The sequence below is a fragment of the Oncorhynchus kisutch genome, linkage group LG17 (assembly GCF_002021735.2).
Source record: "Oncorhynchus kisutch isolate 150728-3 linkage group LG17, Okis_V2, whole genome shotgun sequence".
NCBI classification, from domain to species: Eukaryota; Metazoa; Chordata; class Actinopteri; order Salmoniformes; family Salmonidae; genus Oncorhynchus; species Oncorhynchus kisutch.
The window spans coordinates 62,146,810-62,166,758 of record NC_034190.2 but is presented as its reverse complement, the minus strand read 5'-3'; the positions used below and the strand labels follow the sequence as shown (position 1 = coordinate 62,166,758).

Below are 19,949 nucleotides of genomic sequence, written 5' to 3'. Positions count from 1 at the left end.
TTACATTCTTATAATGCAATGTTCCAATTTTTTAAAGAGAGACTCAGCGAGACCAGTGTTCATTTTGTTAGCTGTTTTAGTCTTAGTCACATTTGAGTAATTTCATCTCTCGTTAGTTTTAGTTATCTAAAACTCTGGACAATTTTAGTGTAGTTTTAGCCACAGCAATTTATTATGATTTTTTGTCTTTTAGCAGACTTTCTTATCCAGGGTAACTTACAGTTAGTGCAATCACCTTAAGATAGCTAGGTGGGACAACTACATATCACAGTCATTTTTCTACCCATCGTAACTATCAATAACAGTAAATAGCTGTAAATAACAGTGCTTTCCAGAAATGCCTGAAGTATTACTGTACTCCTAATACTCAACAAATAGCATTTGTTTTTCCCATCGGTAAATGGCAACTACAACTCGCATTTGCGGATCGTGAGAAACCCCATCCGAATCAATGTGGTCAAAGCAAAAATAGCCTACATGAAAGTAAGAGAGTGAGTAAACGTTATTGTTTCTACACTGAACAAAAATGTAAACGCAACATGTAAAGTGCTGGTCCCATGTTGGATGAGCTGAAATAAAAGATCCCAGACATTTTCCATATGCATAAAAAGCTTATTTCTCTCAAATTGTATGCACAAATTTGTTTACATCCCTGTTAGGAAGCAGTTTATCCTTTGTCAAGATAATCTATCCACCCGACTTGTGTGGCATATCAAGAAGCTGATTAACAGCATGATCATTACACAGGTGCATTTTGTGCTGGTGGGGGTGCTGAGGAGTATTTCTGTCTGTAATAAATCCCTTTTTGATGGGAAAAACACATTTTGATTGGCTGGCCCTGGCTCCCTGGTGGGTGGGCATGTCATAGGATACGGGAGGCCATGGCGGCCTCTAAAGTCTCTCCTATTCTAAGATCTCTAAAACTCTGGCTCTGAAACTTAATTCTGTAAGAAACTGAGAAGATTTGGCCATTTTAACAATTTATTGAATCAAATATAAATGGCAATATATTGAGTATGGACTCTGATCCTTTTGGGATACTCCTTACAACAAAAGCACCATAAAAGTTCACAATTAAATGAAAAAAATAGGTAGAGAATAGAATAATCTACATTCCCCATAGGGATAGAGCAGACCCAAAGCAGGTGGAGACTGGGGTGGAGGTAGGAGACGCAGAACAATAAAGGGAGATAGGTAGCCTAGTGGTTAGAGCGTTAAGCCAGTAATCAAAAGGTTGCTGGTTCGAATCTTCAAGGTGAAAAATTCTGTAGATGTGCCCTTGAGCACTTAACCCTAAGTAAGTCACTCTGGATAAGAGTGTCTGCTAAATGACTGAATAAAAAAATAAAATAAAAAAATGTATCCAGTTTGTAAACAGCATGCAACATAACGCATGACTTCAGTTAAGCAGCAAAAGCACATGCATAGAATTCAAATACAGCATGATGTATGGTGACGCAGCAAAAATGCCTCAAATATTTTTTAATTGTTGTTTACTTGTCCCAAGGTTCTAAGAAGAGGAAGTGGAGTGAGGAGGACAAAGGGCCAGTGGAAGAAACATATATTCAATTCATGGACTCTGGAGCTACTCCAGGGAATGCAGACTCTTGCATGCATCAAGGCAGTGCCACAAGCCCTCAGAGAGCGGGACTGGCGGGCAGTGAAGTATTATGTCAAGAACAGAATTACAGCACATGTGAGCAGGACTACCAATAAATGTTGTAGTCTGTCTGGCCCTCTGTCTGCCTCTGTCTGTTCCTCTACCTGCATATCTGTCTGCCTGCCTGTCTCTGTCCCTTTGCCTGCCTGTCTGTCAGTCTGTGCCTCTGCCTGTCTGAAATGCAGTGCCTCCAGATTCCCTAGTTGTAATCAAGACGATATTATGTACGTTTAATATTCACACAATTACCCCAATAATGTAAAAGTTAATTTGCAGTTTGTTTATTTATCAGATTTTTGTTGTTTTTTTGAAAGATTTAGTCCTAGGCAGTGTTGTGATTAGTTATAAGAACATGTAACAAAAGGAATGTTACAATATTACTTTGCATAGAAAGTAACGTTATATTACTTTGTTACTTTCATGAACAGTCTCAAAACCTCACTGTTTGACTGTCAGACGGAGTGAGGCAAGCCATGCGTGCTCTACCAAAGATACTACTAATAATATCTAATTCGTTAAAAAAATCGAACATCTTGGTCACTACTTTTTCTTCCTAAATGGTGTAGACTGATGTATTTGTCTGAATTTTGCAGTAAAGATTATACAAGAGTATAGACTACACCCATAGCCTGGCCCCTCTGCGACATAAAACATTTTATGCACTCGTGAAATGTTGGCCAAGAACCGTTGTACAAATAAACATGATGGCTTTCTTTTAACCTTACCATGTGTTATTCACTACTGCAGTTATTTTTAAAGGTTTCCCAGTGTTTTATCTTCAAGTACATTAATAGCATAACAAGAAGGCATTCTGTAGGAACACTGGTCAGCACAAAGCATTGAGAAAAATCAGCTGTAGTCGCAGATAGATCGACAGGCAGGCAAGCTGACGCATCATATTGGACCACCAGCAAGTTAATTAAATCAACATTGATGAACAAATTGTAGCCAAATTAACCTCTACAGGATCGGTGTATCCCCTGCCGGACGGTTGAGCTAATGTAGGCTAATGTGATTAGCATGAGGTTGTAAGTAACCAAAATTCACAGGACATAGACATATCTAATATGGGCAGAAAGCTTACATTTGGTAATCTAACTGCACTGTCCAATTTACAGTACCTGTTACAGGGAAAGAATACCATGCTATTGTTTGAGAGTGCACAATTATGAACTTCAAAATGTATTAATAAACCAATTAGGCACATTTGGGCAGTCTTGATAACATTTTGAACAGAATGCAATGGTTCATTAGATCAGTCTAAAACTTTGAACATATACTGTCGAAATTGCGGCTATATTCCTAAGTCATATTGGCCTTTCTCTTGCATTTCAAACATGTTTTTTTCTTTGTAATATCTTTTAACAGATCTAATGTGTTGTATTCTCCTACATTAATTTCGCATTTCCACAAACCTCAGTGTTTCCTTTCAAATGGTATTGAGAATATGCATATCTTTGCTTCAGGTCCTGAGCTACAGGCAGTTAGTTAGATTTGGGTATGTCATTTTATGCGAAAATTTAAAAAAAGGGTCAGATCCCTAAGCAACTTTGAATTGTGCACGGATGAGTTGAATGCAGTATTTGTTTGCATTCTCTATATTATGTACCGAATACGTAACAATATCTAGACTTCCTAGATTTACCAATTAGGCATACATCTTTATGGCCACATGGCTTCGTCTGCTTACTTCCTATTTAAAGAAACAAACAGAAAATCAAATACTAATGAATGAATACTGGGTCTTAATATATTAACTGTCCATAGAGGAACTGCATAGACTGAGGAGAGAGGCTGTAACTCTGGATGGAGTATATGGGAGGGGTCTGGGATGATTTGATTGAGACAAACATCAGACAGGCCAAAGATTACGGATAACAAAAATATCCCACCCCGCAGAGGAGGCTCCCTTGACCAGACATTTTGTTAAAAGGGCAACTTTTCCGCGAGGCAAGGACAATAAGCAGACCAGATCACAGCCCCGCCCCAAATTCTAAAGAATTATGACTGGCGTGTCTCAGTTTCATCTTCGGTCTCTGTCTGTTCATAGAGTCTGAAGGGATGGTGTTAACTCACACCCATTACCTTTAACTGACTTGCCTAGTTAACTAAAAAAAAAACATTACAAATAGAAATGGCTATCTGGATTAGGTGGGTGACTGTTGGATTTGATTTAGTGGCCGCTGATTGACAATGCTCAGAGCACTGAACTGACTCGGTCTGGTTGTGTCCAGTGCTTTCCCAGTTTCTTGCTGGCATTCGACGAACATTTTTTCAGGTTCTTTCTTGAAGTTGAGCTGGATAAATACATTAACTTAAAAATATATTGTTCATGAAAAGCTATATTCTTATTTTATACGACCCAAAATACACTTTGCCAGTTATCTAGATTAGAATCCATCTTCCCCCTTGTGCCCCAAAACAATAGCCTTATTTCAATTAATTAATTAAAACCGAGGCGTCGGATAGCATACCTCTTTTTTTAAATAGGAAGACATAGGCTCCAACAAAGCCCTCTTGTTGTTAAGTCTAATGAAGAAGATTGTTGAAATTAATTAGGCTACTCATGACTTTCAACACCATTTGCAGTCCAGCTTTGATTGTCGAGGCCACCGCTTCACTTTTCAGCCCTCCAAAGCTGTCTGCCCGCTTACCTTTTTAGTTGACTGTCTCCTGCCCTCTCTTCAATAATTGAAGTTAATATACCTTTTGCATTATTTAGATGGGGTAACTTCCTTCTTGGGACATTACTTTTGGGACATTTTGCATTAAAAAAATTATGGGGGGCCAAAAACTGACCCCTGCATTCAATGGTCCCCAGTTTGAATGTTGTACAGCAGGGGGGGTGGGCAATAATTTTCCCCGGGCTGCCACATTAAGAATTTCAGTGTGCATCGTGGGCCACATGCCACATAAAAAATTTAAAAAACACCAAATAACAAACTTGTTTAACTCTAAACACATTTTCAAGGTAATGGTAAAACACACAGATAGGCCTATAGCAATGTGTTTTGCTTCTTTCTTTATATATGTATAATTGAACTTTATACAATGTCCAAAAAACAAGCCAAACAGTTTCTTCCCAAACTTTGGACACAGATGTTCATGTCACTGATGCAGAGACTCAGAGAGAACCAGAGACTGGCAGCTTCGTATGAGGTATTGTCAGACCCCAGTAAGAACTTGACTGCTTTGCATTTTATTTTTATTCTTGAGTGCCACATCACTGCACATTCCACACTCCATCTCTTCTCCTTGTCCTTCTTCTGTCACAGCCTCATCTTCCTCCTCTAGCTGGGGGTCAGCTTGGGCCACCACCTCTCCTCCCTCCTCTTGAGTCACCTCATCCCCTTCCGCCTCAACCTCTCGGGTGTGGAAGACGAGCTCCCCTCCCTGGATAACCTGCTCGGAAGTGGGTTGCCAGGTTGTGGTAACATCTTCCCCCACAGTGGTGGCAGCTGCGGTGTACTGATGGTAGAAGTCAGAGTCAGCTTGGAACATGACCAGGGCCTGGGCGGTGTGGATTCGCACATGTTGGGCCAGTGAGCTGGCGTCCAGGAACTTGTCACCGCAAGAGTCGCATGCATACAGGATCTGAGTGTTGGGGTCTGGGAGGGAGAGGAGATAGACAGTGAGGATGTATGAGGAAGTTATGAATAGTAAAAGCTATTCAAAGCTGTGTGTGGCCAGTCTCACCTGCTTCCTGCACCTTCTCCACAGCCTTCGCAATCTCAGCTTTCAGAGCCTCCGTCTCATCTACTGACACTGATGTAGCCACAGGCACCACTGGAAACAGACAGAATCCCATATAAACACATGGCAGGAGAATTATCTTTATTATTCCCTTTGTTCTGAGTCCATTTCCTTCTTACTCTTACACAGCCACCTTCCTTTCATCCCATTCCTTTTACAGTCACATCCCTTGCATAGTCCCCTACTCCCACCCGTCTGAACTACATTACCCAGCATGCGCTCCATCTGACCTGTCAGCTGGGACACAGTGCTGCCAGCCAGGGCCTCCGTCGCCAGGGTGACGATGTCCTCGGTGGTGACAGTGACTATGTTGATCTCATTTTCGTCCATCTCCGAGGCCGACCCACCATGGAACCCGTCACCCCCGTCATCACTGTCACCCCCGGCAACCACCAGGCGCTTCATCCCAGCCTTACCCTGGTGGACGGTCTTGACGTGGGAGCGTAGATTGTCGACACGATTGAACCCGCGACCGCACTTATCACACAGGAAGGGCTTCTCTCCTAGGGATGGTAAAAAAAAAAAAGAACAAGGCAACAGTAACCATGTCCTCCCCCAAGAATGACGCAGCATCCCCATTGGGCCAATCACTGTAATTTTGTAAGTTTAGTCAAGATCGGGCCAGTGGTGTCTGATATTGCGTGACTTACGTATGTACAGATCCATAGCCCGTCCGTCCGTCCCCCTCCCCCCTGATTTCATCATGGGGGACAATAAATGTGATTAATGCTCTTTATTTTTTAATAGGGGGTGCTTATACTTGTGTATCCCGCTCCCTCGGAGACCGGGTCATGGCCAAGGATCAGCCATTATTGACAGCAACCCTGGAGCAATTAGGGTTAAGTGATAGATCAGCAGATTTTTCACCTTGTCGACTCAGGGATTCGAACTATCAACCTTTCGGTTGCAGGCCCAATGCTCTAACCGCTAGGCTACCTGCTGCGGTTAGAGCGTGGGTAATTGTCAACTGTATCGAATTAGTGCCCAGGTTACACATGTGTGTTATTTGACCACATTAGTCACAGGTGACATCTCAGACACCACCCGTGGGGGAGAATTACTTGAAGGGGGAAGGTAGACTAATGCAGTTAATGTTATACCTCAGGGGAAGGAGGTTGGAGGCACACTAAAGATGGAGGGGAAAGAATGTGCCCAGATACCCAACAGCTTTGTTTTCTTAACTAGATAAATATACACAAGATACCTATATTCCACAAGATAGTGACATATTATAGACTTCTTTGACTATCCATTAATATCCACTACTCCCAGCGAAACTTACTTTCTCACTCTCAGTTAGTTGTACATTCCATGTCTTCCTACCTGTGTGAATGATGATATGCTTGGAGAGGTCCCCGACATTGACAAACGCCTTTTTGCAGTTGTGACACTTGTGTGGCCGGATGTTATCATGGTGACGGATGTGATTGGCCAGCTGACTGGACTGGACAAACCTGGAGTTGGAGATAGAGCCCTTTTTGTCTTAATGCCCTATGTTACATCAATAGGATTATAGTGTGTGTGTGTTTACCTTTTGCCACAGCGGTCGCAGACATAGGGCTTCTCTCCGGTGTGCTGGCGGACATGAGCAATGAGTGAACTGGCCTGGGTGAACCCCTTCCCACAGATCCGGCACAGACACGGCTTCTCCCCTACAGGACCCACACACAAGCATGCACACAGACACTACAATTACATGACAGTCTCCAACCTATCATGCAATGCACAGGAATTCCCTGTTCTTTTTGCACATGTTTAGGCTACACATGTTTGGCTACACATGTTTGGGCTCCCGAGTGGCGCAGTGGAATAAGGCACTGCATCTCAGTGCTAGAAGCGTCACTACAGACCCTGGTTTGATTCCAGGCTGTATCACAGCCGGCCGTGATTGGGAGTCCCATAGAGCGCCGCACAATTGGCCCAGCGTTGTCCGGATTAGGGGTTGGCCATCATTGTAAATAAGAATTTGTTTTTAACTGACTTGCCTAGTTAAATAAAGGATAAATAAAAAATACAAAGAAAGAGGTCAATGTGAACATATTCCTTTAAATCCAGGACTGTTACCTGTGTGTATGCGCTCGTGTCTCTGCAGTGCCCCTGGGTCAGCGAAAGCTCTCTGGCAGTGCATACAGATATAGGGCTTCTCCCCACTGTGCACACGCAGGTGTCTCTTCAGGTTCCCTGGGAAACAAAGACTACAGTTATATATCAATGCGAAGACCAGAGACTAGTTATATATCAACACATCGAGAGACCAGGGCCTGTGTTCATAAAGCATGTAAGAGTACTGATCTAGGTTCAGGTCCCCTCCCTGTCCATGTAATCTTATTAGGACCAGTGTTGCCTTTTAGATCATAATGAATAAGATTACATGGACAGTGAGTACCTGATCCTAGATCAGCACCCCTACTCTCTGAGATGCTTTATGAATACAGGTTCGGAAGTCCATGTCTGGTCTGGTTTTACCGGAAGTGGTGAACTGTTTGCCACACTCTTTGCACTTCAGAGGGCCGTCTGTGATGTGGATCTTCAGGTGAGCCTTTAGATTCCCAGTCTGTCCAGACAGAGGAATAGCCAGGTTAGATACAGTTCAACATTTCAATGCAAGGATAGAGAGTGACTATATACATGATTGTACAAAATAGGGCTACTTAAATCAAACACAGCGGTGTAAAGTAACTAAGTTTAAATACTTTAGAGTATTTACTTTTTGAGTATGTACTTTTTGGGGTTATTTATATTTTTGAAAATGTTGACTTTTACTCCACAACATTCCTAAAGACAATATGCATTTTTTACTTCCATATGCATTTTCCCTGACACCCAAAAGTACTTGTTACATTTTGACAGCAATATTGTCCAATTCAAGCACCTATCAATATAACGCAATGTCATCCCTACTGCCTCTGATCTGGTGGACTCACTAAACACAAATTCCACGTTTGTAAATGATGTCTGAGTGTACCCATGCCTGTAAATAAAAAATGTAATAACATTTTCGCTGTCGAGTTTGCTTAATATAAGGAATTTAATGTAGAGCATTTAATTTTACTCAAGTATGTCAATTGAGTACTTTTCCCACCACTGTACTTAAGTACATTTAAAACTGGATACTTTGACTTAAAAAATAAATAATGACTCAAGAGTATTTTACTGGGTGACTTTCACTTTTACTTGAGTCATTTTCTTTTCAGGTATCTATTTTTACTCAAGTATGACAATTGAGTACTTTTTCCACCACTGCTCAAACACATTGCCACACTATCTCCCTACTATTTACATGCAGGTCAAATTCTCCCTACTATCCCCAATACTGGTCAATGTAGTGGTCAAGAAGTGGTCCTAACCTGGTTGAACCGCTTATCGCAGTGTGGACAGCTGTGGCCCTTGTCTGCGTCGTGGGTCTCCAGGTGGCGCATCTTAGCGGTGGGGTCGGAGAAGGCCCGGTCGCAGTAGTTGCAGTGATACGGCTTCTCGCCGCTGTGCACCAGAATGTGGCGCTTCAGGTTGCCAGACGTGGTGAAGAGCTTGCCACAGTCCTTGCAGCTGTATCGGGCCTTGCCTGTGTGCCTTTTCCGGTGCAGGTTGAGCAGGCTGATCTGCCGGTAGCTCTTCCCACACGAGGAGCAGCAGTAGGGTTTCAGGGGGCTACACAGAGAGAGAGAGAAACATAAGATATTTAAGTAAGATATAGCTACTTACTTTGGTGCTGAGGTTCGAGGGGATGTTGATGCTATGAAACTGATTACTATGCCTGTCTTGATTTTTAATTCACTATCAATTTGATCATTGTTATTATCAATGAATAACTATTTTACAAGAGGACGTGTTGCACAAATGCGTATCGTCTCTGTCATACAAAGGGTTGTTATTGAACACTAAGGGATTTGTTTGGCATTGGGCCAAAGAGATGAGTGATAAGGTTGATACTAACCTGTGTGTTCTCTCGTGAGCCTTGCAGGCAGCCGGATCTGAGAAGGCCTTGTGGCAGTCACGGCAGCTGAATGGTTTCTCTCCTGTGTGAATGCGGATGTGTCTTTTGAAGTTACCCGTGTGGGTGAACTTCTTTCCACAGTCCTAGAAAATACATGGCAATTTAGAGTTAGATATGCTCAATCCCGAATTACATGAATGTGAATGCAATATTCTCTAGTAGACCATTTTGAATGTATACTGAACAAAAATATAAATGCAACATGCAACAATTTCAAAGATTTTACTGAGTTACAGTCAGTTCATATAAGGAAATATGTCAATTGAAATACATTAATTAAGCCCAAAACTATGCTTATGTTAGAGAAATTAACATTCCATTTTCTGGTAACAGCTCTGGTGGACATTCCTGCAGTCAATATGCCAATTCCATGTTCCCTCAAAACTTGAGACATTTGTGGCATTGTGTTGTGTGGCTGTTTATTGTCCAGAGCACAAGGTGCACTTGTGTAATGATCATGCTGTTTAATCAGCTTCTTGATATGCCACACCTTTCAAGTGGATGGATTATCTTGGCAAAGGAGAAATGCTCACTAACAGGGATGTAAACAAATTTGAGCACAGAATTTGAGAGAAATAAAGATTTTGTGCTTATGGAAAATGTCTGGGATCTTTTATTTCTGCACATGAAACATGGGACCAACACTTTCATGTTGCGTTTATATTTTTGTTCAGTGTATATAATTTTTTACTAGGTGTTTTCCAATGACTGACTATTCCCTCTAATTAGGGTTGTTTGTAAAATGCTTGGTTCAAAATTATTTTGTATCATCGTACCCCCTGACAAAGGCCATGCAACCGAAACAAGTTAGTTAAAAATAAATCTTGGTTCCATTCCAAAATGTATTTTAATTAATTATATGAAGAGTGCCTTGGTCCTCCTTTCTTTTTGAAGACAATTTTGTCTATATGATGGTTCATTTGAAAGGAAAATATACATACACAGTTCAAAACAATAAGTCCTCCTCTAATAGGGAATGGGTCATCCAAAAACATTCAATCCTTTACATTTCTAATCGCAGTGTGCATAGTAACCACATACTCAAACTAGCACATGCAAACACACACGGTCCTCACCTCACACTTGTGCGTCACAGAGCCGTAGGACCGTGACTCGGTGCGGTCAGTGACGGCACCCAACTCTAGCTGCTTCCTCTCCTCTCCACTCTCCGTCCCCTGGCCATCTTCTCCCTCATCCTCCTCCTCTTCTTCATCCTCCTCACCACCTCCCTCTTCTTCATCCTCCTCCATCTCACCCTCTTCAACCTCTTTTTCTTCATTTACCGTCTTTGATGTGCTGTTCCCCTCATCGGAGTCATTATCTATGAAGAGGAATTGTATAACCATCAGACACTGTGGCCCACTGCAGTCAAATATTTTGAAAATGTAGCGGTCCATCTTTCCTTCCTCGAAGTAGTCACTGATCTAACATGATTGGGTAGGAGAAAGCATGGCAGATTAGTGATTGCTCCTAGGTAGGAAGGTCAGTCAAGCTGTTTGTTTACCCTGAGAGTGGTTGCGATGAGGAGCTCTCCTTGTCCTTCTTCTCCTGGTACTCATGTTAGATATACCGGCTTCAGACTTGAATGGAAACTCTTAAGAACAAAATACATCTTTATCCGCACAGCAATATTAAACATACAGATCACCAATGAAAAGTATGAAAACTAATTCACTGACTGGGAGTGTAGTCCGCATCCGAGTGGTCATCTTGACACTCAGGCACATCTTTAGTAGGGCTCTCCACCTCCATCTCCTCTCTCTCTGCTGTGGCTTTTCTTGGTGCGGCGTAGTTGGAGGTTTTGGAGGGTCTTCCTCTCCCCGGGGTCTGTGGGTTGGGTTTGTCGGGGGTCTTACTGTTGATCTGTCCATCGTCTGGGGTGGTCTCGTTCGGGTCCTCCTGAACGCCCTTTGACCCTCCGTCATCTGCTGTTTTTAGCATCTCCTCGTCATGTGACCATGTCTCTGATGGCTCCTTCTCTATGTTCTGCTCTCCTTCCTCAATCTTGTCTTTATGGTTTGGAAGAGATTATGGGAGAGAGCAATATAAACCACAAAATGTAAATTTCCTGAAGAAAATCAGTGTGCTTGCTTCAGCTGTGCAAAGCTATGACGGATAACATTAGTGGGCTTGTTAAAGAAATCATACTAATTATTGATGGATATTTCTGTGTACTAATAACCAATGTTTGTGTACTGATCTGTACTGTACTCACTGTCATTTAAGTCTTGTATTGACTGGGATGTTGTGGAGACAGCCAGCGACTGGTAAGCAGAGCAGGCATTGACTATCTCCTGCATCTGAAGGAACGTGGCCACTGCCACCACATCTTCTAAATTCTGAGAACTCAGACTCAGCTTGGCCGTGTACATGAACTCAAGGACTTGGCCCAGACCTGCAGAATACACACAGGAATGGATCCATGAGCCCGGCTGTGACTGTGAGACAGATTTTATTTTATTTATTTAACTAGGCAAGTCAGTTAAGAACAAATTCTTATTTACAATGATGACCTACACCGGCCAAACCCGGACGATGCTGGGCCAGTTGTGCGCCGCCCTATGGGACTCCCAGTCACAGCCGGTTGTGATACAGCCTGGATTCGAACCAGGGTGTCTGTAGTGATGCCTCAAGCTGAGATGAGATCCAGTGCCTTAGACCGCTGTGCCACTTGGGAGCTCAAGCATGATGTTCAACATGGTCTTGGATATTAAGGTAAAGCAAATAGAGTTCAGATGAATTTGATATCACTTTGCTTCATTTTATAGCAGAACCAAATGACCTGGATTGCAGTTAGGTTACATTAAAAGTACATGGTGCAAATTATCAATGCAGTTTAAGATCCTGCACAGATTATAACAGCAATTGTGAAGATCTCCACAGATCTGCGATGTCTTATGCATGCTATCTTGAACACTATAAATCAAATCAAACTAAATGCATTTTAAATCAAGTTTGATTTAATTTAGCCCTATTTTTTTACTTCGATTTTTGTTTGAGATGGAGACATGATATCAAACATATCAATTATTATTTTGTAGATAAACTGGAACTAAACAAGACCAGGGTTGGGTAGGTTACTTTCTAAATGTAATCCGTTACAGTTACTAGTTACCTGTCCAAAACTGTAATCAGTAATGTAACTTTTGGATTACCCAACCTCTGCAATGTAATCTGATTACATTCAGTTACTTTTAGATTACTTACCCCTTAAGTGGCATTAGAAGAAGACAAAAATTAATGTTACCAATTGAACGACATCTATTGCAGGATAAATCAATGTTAAAGTTCACATAGCTGGCCATATATGGATGTACATTTTTACTTTATGGGTTGGTTATGTAGAATTCTTCTAAACCAACGCTTTCTACTACATATAATAATTCCATTAAATTATATCTTTACATTAAAAACCAAAGTCTATCAGAATTCCAGTCATTCCAATAAATATTATACCCTTTGATCTTCAAGAATAGGACGTGGAAATATGGAAGTCTAAATTAGCCATATTGTTTCACCTGAGCATAATCCCAAAACTAAAGATTTATTATCGAGCCCAACTCTGTTGTTTATGATTTTGTTGTCATGGAGGACTGATTGGGCTCATTGATTCACATTCAAAAATAAATGCGGCGCTCATGGAATGGCATGCTTTGAGCACTACCGAAAAGTGCTGTTTACATGTGAAAAATGAATGCCATATGCTGCATTTGCTATAGGCCTATTGTTTACCTTTTAGTTGGTGACACTTTGATATCTTGATAATATGCAGCTGTTTAAAGGGCAAATCCATAGATGAAACAATAATAAAACGGTTGCCCCATCTCTGTTTTGGTAAAAAGCTGAGGGATGGGCCCTCTCAGATTAATAGGCAGTGCTATGGATGCAAGGACTGACCATCCATGATATCAAAATGATTGTTGTAACTAATTGTTGTATAATTTCTAAGTCCAAAAATATATGTATCAACTACAGATTGCCCCTTTAATCTATAAAAAGTGTGCGAGTTTGAACATGTGTCCATTAGGTAAATGGATTAAAATGTTTTAATCAGCATGAATTAGATTGAGCAATAAAAGCCCCACTTTTATTCCATAGGCTGGGATACGCACTGTGCAGCTGTTGCAAGAGCACATTATTCACTGTCTGTCCCACTGGTTTCAAAAACAATGATTTATAGGCAGCTTAAACATCTTGAATTCAACCATTATTGAGTTGAAATTAGGGTTGCAAAGAGTCGAACAACTTTCCAGAAAATTTCTGGAAATTTTCCATGGGAAGTTAAGCATGGAAATTTGGGGAATTTTGCCTAAATTCATCAAAAAAAGTTTGATGAAAAGCTTATAACAGTGAACCGTTTTTGTGGGATACACATAAGGCAATTGTAGGTCTTGTGGCATATTTTGGATAAACTATCCCCAATTCAATGGAATTGCATACACAGTGCATTCTTCATCACATGTGCAGTGCACTCTTCCATCACATGTACAGCTGATTCTCAAGATCTTGCACACTAATGAGATGCTATTGAGCCCACACTACTACACTGTCTGAGCCAAAGACTACATGCATTCTGGAAAGTTTTGATTACAATACTGGGTGGGGTGAATATATGACATACATTATTTTTTGTTAACTAGTAAATAGTAGCCTACAGCAAAGTGTGTTTAAATCATTTCTAACTTATTAACAATTTCTGCAAGTTAGTTTTTGCTACCATGTGAGTTTTAGCTTGCTTGAGTCTGCTAACTGAGGAGTGTTAATTCACCTGTTTCCATACATGTTTCATTTGAAAACATTTATCCTACAAATGAGGTGTTTAATCTAACTGCTTAACTATCTATCTGTACATGGAATTGTATGTTTTTTTTTTAAACAACTTATTTTAATAATCTTTACAGCTGGCACTATCTGATGTGTGGATACATTTCACTGCAGATAATGTAGAAAGAAAAGCTGTGTACATTTGCAAATACTGTGCCAAATCATATGTGAAGAATGCAACAAAGTTTCAGAATCAGCCAAGTGCATAAAGTTCCCTTAGCGCTCACAATAAGCAACCTCTGACAAAAGTCCCTCTACTTCTATTCAAGGTGAAAATGATGAATCAGACACCTTATCGATAGCAACAGCTCATGGTCCTCCTGGAATCAGAAGTTTTTTTGACCAAATGGAAGAACGTTGTCAGAGAAATGCTGATGAATGTCTTGCCTGAGCCGTGTATGCAACTGGTTCACCTCTGATGCTCACAGGCAATGTGTGTTGGAAAGGATTTATGAATGTTCTTTGCCCAGCATACACCCCTCCAACCAGACATGCTTTATCTACTCATTTGCTGGATGCAGAGTTCAACAGAGTTCAAGTGAAAGTCAAGCAAATCATAGAGAAAGCAGACTGTATTGAAATCATCTCTGATGGGTGGTTGAATGTTCGTGGGCAAGGAATAATTAACTACATAATGTCCACCCCTCACCCAGTATTCTACAAGAACACAGACACAGGGGACAACAGACACACCGGCCTCTACATTGCAGATGAGCTGAAGCCAGTCATCAATGACCTTGGAACACAGAAGGTATTTGCACTGGTGACAGACAATGCTGCGAACATGAAGGCTGCTTGGTCTAAAGTGGAGGAGTCCTACCCTCACATCACACCCATTGGCTGTGCTGCTCATGCATTAAATCTGCTCCTTAAGGACATCATGGCAGTGCAAACAATGGATACCCTCTACAAGAGAGCCAAGGAAATGGTTAGGTATGTGAAGGGTCATCAAGTTATAGCAGCAATCTACCTCACCAAGCAAAGAGAGAAGAATAAGAGCACCACATTGAAGCTGCCCAGAAACACCCGTTGGGGTGGTGTTGGCATCATATTTGACAGTCTCCTGGAGGGGAAGGAGTCTCTCCAAGAAATGGCCATATCACAGTCTGCCGATATGGACAGCCCCACCAAGAGGATCCTCCTGGATGATGTATTTTGGGAGAGAGTGGTAAGCAGCCTGAAACTCCTGAAACCTATAGCAGTAGCCATTGCACGGCTTGAGAGTGACAATGCCATCCTGTCTAATGTTCAGACTCTGCTTGCAGATATAAGAGAAGAAATCCGTACTGCCCTGCCCATTTCACTGAGAAAACTGCAGTTCTGAAATACATCAAAAAGTGTGAAGACTTCTGCCTGAAGCCCATACACGCTGCAGCGTACATGTTGGACCCCAAGTATGCTGGCAAGAGCATCCTGTATGGTGCAGAGATCAACAAGGCCTATGGTATCATCACTACCGTGTCTCGCCACCTTGGCCTGGATAAGGGCAAGGTTCTTGGCAGTCTTGCGAAGTACACTTCCAAGCAAGTGCTTTGGGATGGAGATGCAATTATGGCAGTCGTGCCAACATATCTCATCAGCCACCTGGTGGAAGGGAACTTGTGGATCTTAGGCTCTTTCCCCTGTTTACCTCCATCATCCTCCAAATCCCACCAACATCAGCCGCCTCAGGGCGCAACTGGTCCTTGTTTGGGAACACATACACCGAAGCACGCAACAGGCTGACCAATAGAAGGGCTGAAAAATTGGTGGCCATCTGGGCAAATTTGAGGCTTTTTGAGCCTGACAACGAGCTATCCTCAACAGGATTGGAAAGTGACAGTGAAGATGAGGCCTCAGAGTCTGATGTTCAAGAGGTGGACATTGAGCAGGTCCAGGGAGAAGACGTGAAAGCCTGAGAGGAAGACAACCAAAGCTTTAGTTTTTAGACTATCATTTTACAGATGTATGTTGAAAACGTTTTTGGGAGATGCGATGGATCATTGGGGATCATTCAATATTCCCTTTCTTTTGTTGTTCAGTGAAATCATCCCATGTGAAGAGTCAACAAATGTAATTAAATTCGTAACTAATTATTTATTTATTTTTCTATTGGAAGGATTTAATCATTTGCAATTATGTCTACTTATGATAAGATCAAATGTTTATGTTTCTGTCCCCATATGATATGGTAAATATATCCAATGTAAAAAACATTGACATTTAAATTAATATTAATTTCAATATATTTCTGTTAATTCCCATATATTCCCATGGAAAGTTTCCACCTCTGAATATTCCCCAAAATGTGCAACCCTACTTTAAATACACATTTAGATTTGTGAACAGCCATCCACACAGCAACCACAATCCGTAAGGCGCAAATAGCTAAATGAGAGAGCAGCAGTGTGATTCACATCAATGCCTTATGTAGATATCAATAATAAGTGATATCTGTATCGCCATAGACTACACTGCTGTCATCCTTACCTCCAAGCGTTTATTCACGTTGGATAATCTTTGGATGCAGACAGCAGCCGCAACATTGGAAGACATTGCTTGGACTGTAGCCTACAAAAGCCTATTCCTGCTCTTTTCCCGCGATCCATCAAACCCATTTGGTGTGTCATTATAGTGTTCTCTGACTTGTGGTCAGACTCGCTCAGGTGTAACTAACTTACATTTGCGCCTCTTTTCTATGCTGATTTAAACGTCATTGAAAAACAGAAGTGACAAAGATACATTTTTCCACAAACATACTTTCTGCATTTAAAAGTAATCCTCAAAGTAATCTAGTTTTTCAAACGTATCAGTAATCGGATTACAATATTTTAGCTGGTAACGGATTCCAGTTACCGTTTTTTTTGTAATCCCTTATATGTGATGGAGTCTATTAAAATGTAACATGTTTCAAATGAAACTGTAGTTTGTTTGTATCCTGTTTAGTGAATGATTACTGTGAGTATTAATGGAGTTTAGGCCATGAAACTGTGTAAATGCTAATTTAGAAATGTTGACCTAATCAGATAAGAGGAAACTTCCTAGGATCAGAGAGCAGGGTCAGGCCCAGAACAGATGATGGACAGGGTGTGATTCTGACATCTGGCTAAACAAAGAGAGAACCATGGACATTCCACAAGGGAACCAGAGGGAAACTCATTGGGGTCATAAAATGTATAGCTGGGGAGGTGACATGTGACACCTACAAGGGAAGAGTATAACATGGGTTGTGAGTTTTCTAAATGTACACACTCAGCTGACTGTATCCATGGTATTAAACACTTGAAACTCCTCTTAAGCTTTTGGTCTCAATTCCATATTGCAAAGTGGTTGCAATAGCATTTTTCTTTTTAACATATGTAATGGATATGCAAGACTAAAGTCAGTGGCACAGATTAAACTGTCTCCTTCAAATTATCTCCTTCAAATGTTGATATTTGGTTGCGTTCACAACCAAACACAATTCAATATCACTAAATATCATTACATTTGAAATCAACCAGTCCTATTTTATTGTCTATTTTTAGCTGAATTCTGGGTTCAATTGCTGTTAATGACTTAGCAAATGTTATATACTGTAGGGATAAATAGCATCATTGATGACTGATAATGTATGATCACATTTAATTTGCTCTGTTAAATCTACCCTTTGGAATGACTTCAATAGCAAAAGCGAATCAGTGTCGTTTTTAAGTGGAGATCTCTCAAAAATCATTCTCACGACAGCACATTGGTAATAGTCATTGACAAATAATTAATATAGCTAAACTGGGCTTGGTTAAAACATCGGATGGGAGACCAAAGGATAGCTGTAGATAGATCTATTCTCCAGTAGGAGGTGCTGACCAGCCTATTGTATTTTTTTCTTATATTGGGGTGGCAGGTAGCCTAGTGGTTAGAGCGTTGGGCCAGTAACCGAAAGGTTGCTAGATCGAATCCCTGAGCTGACAAGGTCATTCTGCCCCTGAAGAAGGCAGTAAACCCACTGTTCCCAGGCTGTCCTGTAAGTAAGAATATGTTCTTACCTGACTTGCCTAGTTAAATAAAAAAATATAATGTTGATAATATGACATTGTTTTAAAAGTACAAATAAAAAATTTGAAACAAGATTTGTCTGTGTTGAAATGAAGTCACCATGATGACATAATCCGGTGGTTGAAATTTCACTCTCAAATGTTTACATTGATACAACATTGATTCAACCAGTTTGTACCCAGTCGGATGTACCTGCTGCATTGCTGATGTCCAGGTGCACCACATCCTTCTGGTCCAGAAAGAGGGTGTGGAAGTAGGCGCTGCAGGCAGCGAGCACGGCCTTGTGGGCCTTGAAGTCCACCCCGTCCACCACGAAGGTACAGTCACACAGCAGTCCCAGCTGGCGCTGGTGGTTGAGCTGTTCCAAAACCTTGCCACTGTGCCATGGAAAGTCCATCCTGGTGAGAGTGGGCAGTGGTGGAAAAAGTACCCAATTGTCATACTTGAGTAAAAGTATAGATGATTTAATCGAAAATAACTCAAGTAAAAGTGAAAGTCACCCAGTAAAATACTACTTGAGTAAAAGTATTTGGTTTAAAATATACTATCAAATATAGTGTCAGAAGTTAATAATGTCACATTTCTTATATAAAGCAAACCAGACAGCATCATTTTCTTGCTTTTTTTGCATATACGGATAGACAGGGGCATGCTCCAACCCTCAGACATCATTAACAAACAAAGCATGTGTTTAGTGAGTCCACAAGATCAGAGGCAGTAAGGATGACCACGGATGCTAAGCATTCAAAAAGTAACAAGTACTTTTGGCTGTCAGAGAAAATGTATGCGGTAAAAAGTACATATTTTTGTTTGGGAATGTATTGAAGTAAAAGTTGTCAAAAATATGAATAGTAAAGTACAGACACCCCAAAAAGCGACTTAAGTAGTATCTTCAAATATTTTTACTGAAGTACTTTACACCACTGAGTAAATATGGGTTGTGTTGGATTTAGTCAATCAGATGAGGTAACACATTACCACTGTCAAATTTAGCAAAATGTTTGGAAATGTAAAAAGCCATGACTGCAGGAGATTCTCGCTTCAAATGTGACTAATATGATGACACAGTATAATCACCTACAGCTAGTTGTATTCCTGGGTGATTTATGACATGCAATTTAATAATTTGACATAGCCTGACAACCAAATCATCGGTGCTCACAAAATATGGGGTTGTTTTATAGATAAAGATGTTAAAATATTCAATTTATAGCAATGCAAAATTCAATTTATCAAAAGAGTTGGCCTATACCACCTATATGGCCTCCCGATTATTAATATCAGAGTCCTAGTTTAATAATCGACGAGACATAATGTTGTTCGTTTTCAAGGAACATCGTGCATTTTTGTTGGGTTGACGATGCAGCGGATTGATTACGAATACTATATCCTTCTACATTCGCTATCCGGGATTAATTTAGCCTGCCTAGACATACATGTTTTGGGGCCTTTCGTTCTGCACGTCCTTAGAGCCTCTTTGTGTGCTTTAAGCATGCACCATCTTTCAAAAGACGTACATTCAAAATACCTCTTGATGATCGCTGAATTCCCCGCTCCAAACGCTTGTTATGGTGTTGTTTTGTACTATTTTAACACAATCCGTTGAATTCCTTCAATCGAGTTTTTCGGTGATCGATCTAGCCCCACAGACTCGATTTACCCCCATCTTCCACTCTCTGATCGATTGATAGTGGCCGGGTGGAT

General features: G+C 41.0%; 2 protein-coding genes across 4 annotated transcripts in view; one reads left to right on the top strand and one right to left on the bottom strand.

Annotated features, from left to right (window-relative positions):
• LOC109908065 (uncharacterized) overlaps nt 1-2,384 on the top strand; it is a 14,305-nt gene extending 11,921 nt beyond the window's left edge. For both annotated transcript variants that reach the window (XM_020506493.2, XM_031794327.1), the window contains one exon: nt 1,508-2,384. In XM_020506493.2, coding sequence (XP_020362082.1) covers nt 1,508-1,716 — 209 coding nt within the window. In that variant the 3' untranslated portion in view covers nt 1,717-2,384. The remainder of the gene's footprint in view (nt 1-1,507) is intronic.
• Nucleotides 969-19,949, bottom strand: LOC109908064 (zinc finger and BTB domain-containing protein 17). Of its 2 annotated transcripts, none has more exons than XM_020506492.2 (15): nt 19,774-19,949; nt 18,438-18,643; nt 11,623-11,802; nt 11,087-11,416; nt 10,912-11,001; nt 10,484-10,728; nt 9,348-9,490; nt 8,761-9,061; nt 7,880-7,967; nt 7,478-7,594; nt 6,945-7,065; nt 6,737-6,867; nt 5,644-5,916; nt 5,357-5,446; nt 969-5,268 (listed from the first exon to the last, which is right to left on the bottom strand). In XM_020506492.2, the coding sequence occupies exons 2-15, from the start codon at nt 18,640-18,642 to the stop codon at nt 4,826-4,828; spliced, it is 2,757 nt and encodes a 918-aa protein (XP_020362081.1). In that variant the 5' UTR covers nt 18,643; nt 19,774-19,949; the 3' UTR covers nt 969-4,825. The 2 variants fall into 2 exon arrangements, with proteins under 2 accessions (XP_020362081.1, XP_031650185.1); XM_031794325.1 differs by having other exon boundaries at nt 19,763-19,938.